This window comes from Ptychodera flava, chromosome 15 (genome assembly GCF_041260155.1).
Source record: "Ptychodera flava strain L36383 chromosome 15, AS_Pfla_20210202, whole genome shotgun sequence".
In the NCBI taxonomy this organism is placed as follows: Eukaryota; Metazoa; Hemichordata; class Enteropneusta; family Ptychoderidae; genus Ptychodera; species Ptychodera flava.
Genome location: NC_091942.1, coordinates 12,903,548 through 12,913,881, shown reverse-complemented (window position 1 = coordinate 12,913,881; position 10,334 = coordinate 12,903,548). Strand labels below are relative to the sequence as shown.

Below are 10,334 nucleotides of genomic sequence, written 5' to 3'. Positions count from 1 at the left end.
TGTGCGTACCTTTTTTAAATGTTAAATGTCACGACCTTTGTGTCATCCCATCTGAGATATATTCATGTGCCTATTGCACCAAGGACGTCGTTTTTGGACGTCCATGGTTGCACATGGCAAGCTAGGAATTAGAATCTGGAATCTGTTTATTAAACTGCACAACTTTTGAATTTTTGCAAACATTGTATCGACGGCCAAACCCGCTATACCACACAACAGCAATGTAGGAGCCCCCCGGGGGGAGGGGTAAGGGTTGGTCCGTGAACGGCGTGCTCCGAGGATCGGCCACGTTCACACCACTGTCATTGTTGCAGACACCTTTTTTGAATGTTAAATGTCATGACCTCTACCGCCTTGGAATGTGTTTGTTTGTCCATTGCACAGGGCACAAGAAACTAACAAGGCGTATAATAAGAAACAAATCTGTTTGCATCGCTGAAATGTTTGGACTCTTTTGGGAGATATTTGGTCCATGGACGTAGAAATGACGACCATTGTCTGACCACTTTTAATCCTCTTCATTAGATCGAAGACAAAAAAATTAATTTCAACGAGACTCTGTCGAGAGGTTTATTTTTAAATGATATTGAAAAAAACACCGACAAAGGCATTCTCTTTACGCTAGCAATCCTTATTCAGGTCCGTGTTTGTAGGCATAACCACCGTTGCAATATTTTGATGAGATTTCGCCGTGTTTGTGGGCATAACCACCGTTGCAATATTTTGATGAGATTTCGCCGCGAAATCCAACGATGTGCTCTGTCACAACAGGTGTAACGGTAGAACCACTGTGATACATAGTATAAGGAATAGGAAACAACCGCAGGGACAGTAAATTTTACACTTGGGTCTCTCTCTCTCTCTCTCTCTCTCTCTCTCTCTCTCTCTCTCACACACACACACACACACACACTAACTCATGTAAATTTCGTATATCCTGACAAGTAAGGAATAAGTTTAATTTACTGCACTGTCACTACTACATGTAATCTTAGCAGAATGCAACCGGGTAGTGTTTTTTTTTCGTACCACGTTTCGTGGGTCCTCCGCCGCAATAGAATTCAAGGATATGTTCACGGACGAGCGATTTTCGGTACCCGTGGCTTTATTTTCCATTCATGAGGTAGCTCAATGCCTGGAGGTAGAAACTCCATGCTCAATGGCTTCGCCGATGCCAGGGCATTGACCTTTTATATTCAAATAAGACTTACACAACTTGGATCTTTGCCGCTTGTAGTGGCGTTATCCTGTTATGTTCCATAAGCAGTATGTTTGTAGATCGAAAATCCTTCGTGAGAAGCCGCGTATCATAAGATATTGGCTTGAAAAACAATGAAAGGAAATCTTGAACAATTTGGGCGAAGTCAACGAAGTTGTAAGAGCAAAAACATGCTTCAAAACATACAAACTTGACGGTTGTTGAGTAAACCATGGAGGTAGCTCCATGAGTAAACGTTCAATACAAAATGGTAGTACAGTTTCAATGTAGTGTCGCATCGTCAGGAAGGCATTGATTTTGAGTGGAGTGATAGTAGAAGGTATTGCTGTTAAAACAAGGTGATTTTGTCAAAAAATACTGGGCAAAAACTGGGCAAACTTGGGAAGGAAGACGTGTTCGAGCACTATGTTTGAAGGGGGCACCCTTATCTGGGTCAGAAGAAAATAAAGTCTTCGCACTTTTCCGACGAAAAGTCAAGGTAAGGGAGAACCATTTCATTCCAGGGAGGGGGGAATAGGTGATTTTTTGAAGAAAAACATTGTCGGCAGGTGAAGAAGAAAAATAACGTTATTCTGTGATAGCTTCAGAAAAAAATCGTTCCAGAAGGCAGAGATTGATAAAAACGATTTCTGGTGCCAATGTGCTGAAATCAGCAAACTGGGATATCTGATTCTCCCCATGTTTTCTGGTGAAGCCCGCCACTAAGATTTTAAATATCCTCCTATGTTTTTGCAGGCATTAGTGTTACACAAGTCTGATTTAAATTCATCGTACAAAATTTTTTTCTTGCAATGGTAGATCCTTAAAAAAACCCATTTCTATGTTTATTTGCAATATTACTTAAACGAACCACACTATCAGACTGACAGTGTTAAAATTAGAGGGAATATTTGACTTGCTCTTTGAATAATTGTCAAAACTCTTGACAGGATAAAGATAGCTAGTTTTAAAAGTAATATATTATTCTCTTAATATATTTCTGCGTTTATTCTTAGAAAAACGAGTATTTCATAAATTTAAAATACAACAAAATGTATCCAATATGAAATACAAGTTCCACTTTTGACGAAAAATTGAACTTGACACCATTTCTGAAAACTCCTAGAAATGAGTTGACTGTCCTGACTTGATGAAAAACAGCTGTTCAGGTACTCTGAGTTTGACAACTACACCATCCCTTCACTTTCATGATACTACTGCGCAATCATTTTAACTACTATAAACTACAGTCACCGTCAATCTACTGGAAACTTGATGGCAGTAATTCGTACTACATGCTGTAACATATTTGAATTGCTCATCCTTCCAATGCAAGAAATTTACTCCCGGCTCCTGTGACTATTATGACGGCCTGAAGGAAAGGAACTCAGAGGGATCAGGAGTACAGAACTCCCAAGATCAGTCAGCTCAGAATGTGTTTTAAACCAGTAGTTTCTTGTACAAGAAATCTATATACTGGTACAAGTTATTTATAGGTGCAGATTTGAACCAGTGACATGAGTGTGGAATTAAGAACCGCATTTTAAAAATTGGTCGCAGAGAAAAAAATGTAATGCCATACGGAAAAATAATTTGAGGCGGGACTGAAAACAGAAAAACTATGCCATCACGGTTGGGAAAAATTGCCAACATACCAATTTCTCTCACCCCCTCAAGAAATCAAACTGTTCTCCCTTAACATACGAAGACCCTGAAGCAACGCTCCAGTATTTGTGTTTGCTCTTATCAGTGAACCAGTCGCCTGCACAGGACCATTCACAAAATAACATATTATAAAACTTCTGCGCTCAGATTTTATGTCAGTCTAGCTGTCTTTCGGTCATCGACCGGATTCCAACATTATGAAAGCAACGTCATTGACCAGTGGTCGAATCGCGAGTATAGGAAAAAAGATAGAAACATGTATAAAATACTATAAGGTGGCTCATCATGGACGTCATGAGTGGTTCAGGTATTCTTGCAGCCAATTTTCCTACTTATTATCTGTGGTGGAGTCCATCACCACTGCTGTGACACAAGGAACGTAAAAAGTACTACACCCGATACAAAAGGAGAATTACAAGAGGAAATGTGAAATATTTACTGTTCAATTCAAATGATCCGTTAAATGTCTGGACTTGCCACCCCCCCCCCCCCCCCCGCCCGCCTCCCTCCCAAGTCTGAGAGGTTACCATCGAATAAATGAGATCGAATTAATAAACTTCAGCAACAGTGAATGGAGGGACTGAGCTTCAGCAGCCTCTATCGCACTGATAGTGCTGTGATCACGTAATAGCGGAATGTACCGGTACATACCGTGAACCCATAGACCCTAGGACCGTGCACCAACTTACCGGTACTTCCGCGTACGCCCGAGCGTGAGCGGGACAATGCATGCGACAATGCAAACTTATGCAGCTAATGAAGTAACGCACTCACTCTACCTGACAACTACAACAACTTGTCTTACATACAACGAAGAGGTTTGGAAAAAATGTGCGACTCAGTTCCTGATCTTTATTGAAACCATACATCATACTGATATGAACATAGAGGCGAAAAGAAAGCAAGGCCGGCAGGGCACTCTAAGCGAAGCCCCATACCAGTGATTTTGGTGGTTAGGTTCATGTGAATATCGCACGTGTTATATCAGATGGAAGTAAAAACAGTGACTTCCTTGATTTTTTTGTCGTTAGTCTCTGAAAGATAAATGACACCTGTCGATGTGAAAGGAAATTCAAAAGTCATACAAAACTAAATGTGTGAACATTTAAATGACAGGTCAACGAGTTTTGTAAACGTTATGGCTGCAAAAAAAAAAAAATATTCGAAAAATGTTTCATATGCCAGGCTGCCGAATAAATAACTCTTTGCTCAGTTCCGTGAAAAATGTAGAAGAATGATAAACTACGAGTAAATCGAAACACATTATTTTTTCTATTTCTCATTGTCTGGTATCTGGAATGCTTAAGTGGCAATATGATAATATGGAACCGAAATGAATAGTTCATTGTATATTTGATCTATGGCGGTTATGAAATGATTTTATTTTGACTTTTTGAGAAAAAAAATCGGCAATTGACCTCCCGTAGACTTTGTGATATCGAGACCTTTGTGGTTGTGTAAGATGACCCCAGGACTCTCCAAATACCACATTTGCAAGATTTGATAAGTGACACGATGTGCTAAGACGTTGACATTTGGAATCATGCAAATGTTTCCTCGACTGACAATGCTTCGTCTGATTAAACACCGCACGTCAATCAAAGCGGAGCCCGGCGCTTGATTGGCCGACTCCAAATCCGCTTATTCAAATGTAACCTTTCGGGCTTGAGAACACATTTTTGTTGATCGGCAGCCCGGTGAATGTCACAGACGACGACTGTCCCACTCAAGAAGCGGTCCAGGTAAGGTGACTCTCACCACACGCTGTATAACTATCTCGCCAGCAGCTGCAACTCAACATCTTTCCATAAATCCAGGACAGGATTTGTCAAGCCCTATATCTCCATCATAGACAGCCGAAACTGTGTATTGTTCCATTGAAGTTAGATTCTATATTTCTGCTGTTATTCTATCAAACCATGATGATAAAAACTAAGCTTTTTTCTTTTCGAAGATGCGCTTGTTTACATGAACACTGCATAATCTTGTCATCGACCACCGACTCCTCTATCGCGAGTCGGCGCATAGCAGATTGTTTCGGCAAATTCTCCTTTTGTTCGGTCCCTTCTGAATAATTGTGTGCCGTCTCTCATCAGTTTTCGTATTTTGCTCTCTTCCCTGCAGAAAAAAGCTGTGTCGCAGGCTCTGATAAACCAAATACAGTATGGAGAAAACAGGTATGTTCATACGCAATACGTGTTCACTACATTTGAGTCAAAGGGACTTGTTCACACCGAAACAGCTGTCAACGTCTACTACATAACTGACGGTACAACAAAAAACGCAGCTTAGTGTTTTATTCCAACTGTTTGTTCCCAGACACGACAGTAGCTAAACCATTTCGTTAGTCGTTCACTTTTTATTGCTAATATCAATACTTATTTGCATCTAACATACATCTACAGGGGCCAAGCCTTTTGAATACATACATACATACATATGTACTACTACAAAGTTTTTTTTTCAACTTTTTGTAGATTTTGAATACATCGTCATTGGTGCCGGGCCGGCCGGTATCCAAATGGCCTATTTCATGGAAAGGGCCGGCAAGGACTACATGGTTCTTGAGAGGAGCGATTCGGCCGGAGCTTTCTTCCAGAAGTACCCACGCCACCGCACACTGATCTCCATCAACAAGAAATACAACTTCTTCCCCGAGAAGGAATTCAACCTCCGCCATGATTGGAACTCGCTGCTCAGTGATGATGAAGAAATGTTGTTTACCAACTACACTGATGAATTGTTCCCCGACGCTGGTCTCTTAGTCAAGTACGTTTTTTAAACCATTGAGGTTGTTATTACTATCTCACATAGCATGTTTTGGGGGATGGGGTTTGACAAAGCATGGCTATCGTAGATTAATTGTGTCATCCGTAGAGCTAGAAACGAATCCGTTTCTATAGCTCCATGTGTCATCTGACGATCAGTGAACACGCATGTCAGATCAAATCTTGCAACTATGTGTATACATATTGTCATTTGGGTCATAGATGTAGGAAACGGTTACTCAGAGCCACAGTCTGTTCACGGAGGGAATGTTTGTTATATGAAGGTACCCCGGCTCCATATTTGGAGTTTTTCGAAGCTTACTTTCTAATGACCATTGTTTTCGTAAGGACATGTGCGAGCAAATATACTGATCTGTGATTTCCTCTTTACCAGATACCTTCAGGACTTTGCCGCCAAATTCGACTTGAAGATCAGTTACAACACCAACGTCTCAAATATCCATCGAGAGGCCAGCATGGAAAGCAAGTTCAAGTCACGATACACTGTCACCAGCGACAACGGCAAAAAGTACACCTGCAAGGTCCTGATCGTTGGCACGGGCCCCATTCTACCTCACATGCCGGATATTGAGGGCGTCGATACCGTGGACTCTTACCAGGATCACGATATCGATCTCAAGGAATATGAAAACAAGAAAGTGCTTATTCTGGGAGGTGGCAACAGCGCATTTGAGGTGCGTATGCTTTCATTTGCTTTATGAGGACCGGTTTCTGGTTTTCCGGTCATATCTTTAATTTTTTAATAATAAAAAAAATATTATCCTATGAAATTTCAGACTCAAGTATTTAAGACTTCAACGCATATGGAGATTACACAAAAAAACTTTTGTTTAAGTAGCGTGGTAGTGCAGCTATACTATATCCATGAGTTGAGAAACAATGCATGCATGAGTGGACATCCCAGGGGCGGTTTTAGAGTGCCATGTTCATACAGTGATTATAACATATGGTCATTAGAATGCGGATTGGAGTTTTCTTTCCACTCAACCCCTCCCGAAAAACACCCCAAAGATCTTTACTGTTGCCAGTGTCTTATGATGAACTGTTACAACTGGTATAGTATTTGTCCTGATGGAGGTTAAAGGAAATTGGGTCATGTAATCTTTGTCGATTTCGATAATCAACGAACGAAGTTTGACTCTATTGTGGCAATCTGACTGATCAGTTTTTTTTTCGATCTCTCACTCTGACAGACGGCCGATCACCTGGCAGGCAGCGCCGCCATGATTCACATGTGCACGCGCACACCAGTCAAGCTGTCGTGGGACACTCACTTCGTCGGACATCTGCGTGCCGTCAACAACAACATCCTCGACATGTATCACCTGAAGTCCTTACACGCCCTCCGTCAGTGCGACACCAAGAAGTTCATCAAGGAGAAAGACGGCACCTACACCCAGACCTTCGACATGGAGCTCCCCCACTGGAGCCCACCGGGTACTGCCACCTTCACCAGTAAAGGTTATGATAAGGTCATCCTGGCCACAGGATGGAAGTTCATTAACCTGAGTATGTTCGACGACTCTTGTACACCAGGTAAGGATCCACTTCTCCATAACATTTCAGTTTGCATAGTCAGACTTTCATTGCAAAATGACAAGCGACATCCTGCAATTGTGAAAATAACACGCAGCGACGATCTACCACGAGACTTTTGACGTGTTATGCACGGTTGATAGTGAGTGCATACATGGAGTGAACTAGTCAAAACATCGTGGTATACCCGTTGCTATTGAAATTCTGGCGTGAAAAGTCGAAAAGGGATTTTTTCTCTAGGTAAGAGCTCGTGCCTACTCCCACCGTGCTATATTGCGAATAGTACACGTTTCACTTCTCGACCAATCCGGATGGCAGTATTTCTCCTTCAATATACTGGTGTGCAAATATAACGCAAACGAAACCACTCCTGACCGATACTTTTTTCTCACAGAAACTCACACTGAAGGGAAGTACGTGGTGCTCGACGAGCACTGGCAGACGACGATTCCCGACCTCTACTTCATCGGTACATCGATGCAGTCTCGCGATCGCAGAGCGGCTTCCGGCTTCATACACGGATTCCGCTACTGCGTGCGCTCTCTGTATCACATGCTACACGCTAGATACGACGAGGGCGACCTCTGGAGGAAGATTTTCCCGAAAATCGATGTTGAGGAGCTGACAAATTTCGCTGTCCGTAAGTGAAACATTCAGATATTTTATTTGCATGACCCTAAGCTATACTCATAATAAATACAAAACCTAACAACAAACGTTAATCGGAATCAATCCCTCAGGTATCCGCGGCTCTGTTGCACGCATCACTATCATTATTTCGGCTCTGGTCGTCATTCATATGTTGGCCAGGGGCTTCCTATACAGCTTTATTGCGGTGTCCAATCCATTCAAACTTCATTATACACATTTGAAAACGATATAACGCGACGTGAACATGACCATGTTTTCTTCCAATACTGTTTTCAGACCGAGTCAGTGTGACCTCTGCCCTCTACCAGATGGGACAAGGCTACCTGTGTGACGTCATCGTTCTCAAACCCGATGCAGGCGCAAAGAGTAAGTCGGAACCACAGATGCTTCAACTTAGTTTATGCATTAGCTGTCTTTAGTAGCATTTCTGCACACTTATTTTTTACATGATTTGAGCATATATTTATGCGCACTGACTTCCAGTTTCATATCACATCGGAAAATGGGTTTGAGAACCAAGCCACCACTTGTGATAGATGAAATCTAATACAATACGATTCCAAATTTCCCTGACTGGCATTCTTTTTTGACATTTTCTAGCGGGCGAGGATACTATGGCCGGAACAGTCGAGTATTACTACGAATTGCCGCAGGCCTGGGTATTGAAACAAGACTACTTCACCAGCCAGGAACACCTTATCATCGTCACAATTGAAGACAGTCATCACAAGTAAGTGACATCTGTAAATCGCCTCCTCAATCACGTGACAAAAAAACCCCGGAAAATGAAAGAATCTGAGACGGTGTACTTCATTTTCAGTCAGCCACAGTTGCGAGCTAAAATTTGTACCCGGAAACGAAAAACCCTCAAAACTCGTTCTACCAGTGGTGAAATATTTAGGGTTTATCAGATATCAATTTGTAAGGTGTTAATTTAAGACTCTATTTACAACAAAGTGTGATCATCGTACAGGTGTCATCAGACACTTAAACTTCATCTAACAAGGCACTTGTCACTAATGTGTGAACGTGTCGACGAAAAACAACGTCGGCCCGACTCGCTTCGGCTGGATATAAACTCACCTTCTCGCCGGACAAAACTTGTCGGAATCCATGGACAAATGAATATATATCTCTCGGACGAGGACAAGCCTGGGCATGAATGATAAAACTTGCCTAAAATTATTTCCAGATTTCCAAGGATGGGACCGACCGAATTCTTCAAGCCCGGCGACATGAACCCCCGTGACTGCAAGTGCACAGCCTTCCCACAGGGTGTCTACTATGCTTACAAACGAGGCAAACTGCAAGAAGAGCTCCACGTCGGCGGCTCTCTGGTCGTCAGAGCGGACAGGAAGATCTTCGAGGGCGATAACAACCCAAACCGATTCAGCAACAAACTGAAGAATCTGCTCAACAGACAGGTGTGTAGTGTATTCATCGAATGAGGTTGTATCTGTGACGTCGTGCGTAAATTCCTGTATTTGTTGAACACATGATATTGTTCGATGCAACGCCGTTCGCTTCTTCGTCAAATCGTCTGTTGGCACTTTGATCCGTTGTGTTGAGACAGTGTTTGCAGAATAAACTGGTATCAGAAACAAATAAGATTTACAAAGTAGTATCGTATTCTTGCCTTGCTTTTTTATGATATCAGAAAATTTATCCTTGGTGCAATATTTACATACAGGCCATGCTATCGCCATATGCTGATTCAAAGAAGACATGTAACTGATTCTGTCCCCTCTGATTTTTTCTTTACCTGCAGATTGGCGTTGGGCGTGGCGATCATTACGAAAGACTCTTCCCCGAGGAGGAATGGAAGAAGAATTACAGACCCTGGACCGCCGAAGAGATCGAAATGAAGAAACAGGAGGAATTGGCCATGAAGACGGTGACTGCTGAATGCAGCCTTGGACTTGTCAATTTTTAACCATCCAAACGCTCATATCCCCCTCTGAAGACGCAGGTCAAATGACTGTAAGAAAAGGTAGATGTCAAGGTCAAAGTTCAGACGCGTGACAACACTGTGAGACTCACTCTGTCTTGCTGGACCGTGCCACCAATACACCTAATACCGAACTTTGTTTCATATGTACAATTCTGCTTCTAACTCTGTGCTGTGACATATATTCAGTTTAAAAATTTACGTTATGCCAATGAAAGCTTTTCCATAAAAGTTTCTCCTTTACCATGCGAGCGTTAGATCATTGCCATGACAACGAACATAACAGAGCAAGCATCATTACACATAGAGATGATGTAAATGAAGGAATGTTGAAATGTTGCATGATTCATTTTTGGAAATAAAAAGAATGATTCATTAATGTATACAGATGGCTTGGTTGTAATTTATGTATGTGTCTATAATGTGTTACAGTGACGTACTGTTGTGAATTTAGCAAAAGCAGACTGTTTCACTATTCTGAAATACAATTTCACCGTCAGACCACTTCCAAAGAGAACGGGTAATTAAAATAATTTATTATATTGCT

The 10,334-nt window shown here is 41.9% G+C and overlaps 1 protein-coding gene across 2 annotated transcripts; it reads left to right on the top strand.

Moving 5' to 3' along the window:
* The first annotated feature begins 4,504 nt into the window (after positions 1–4,504).
* Positions 4,505–10,170, top strand: LOC139151187 (FAD-dependent oxidoreductase domain-containing protein 2-like). 2 transcript variants are annotated; one of them, XM_070723785.1, is made up of 10 exons: positions 4,505–4,605; positions 4,988–5,040; positions 5,341–5,632; positions 6,026–6,326; positions 6,846–7,188; positions 7,583–7,828; positions 8,116–8,205; positions 8,440–8,569; positions 9,032–9,263; positions 9,608–10,170. In XM_070723785.1, exons 2-10 carry the CDS (start codon positions 5,028–5,030, stop codon positions 9,770–9,772), a joined length of 1,812 nt encoding a protein of 603 aa, XP_070579886.1. In that variant the 5' UTR covers positions 4,505–4,605; positions 4,988–5,027; the 3' UTR covers positions 9,773–10,170. The 2 variants fall into 2 exon arrangements, with proteins under 2 accessions (XP_070579886.1, XP_070579887.1); XM_070723786.1 differs by lacking the exon at positions 4,505–4,605 and adding an exon at positions 4,623–4,745.
* The last annotated feature ends 164 nt before the right edge of the window (positions 10,171–10,334 follow it).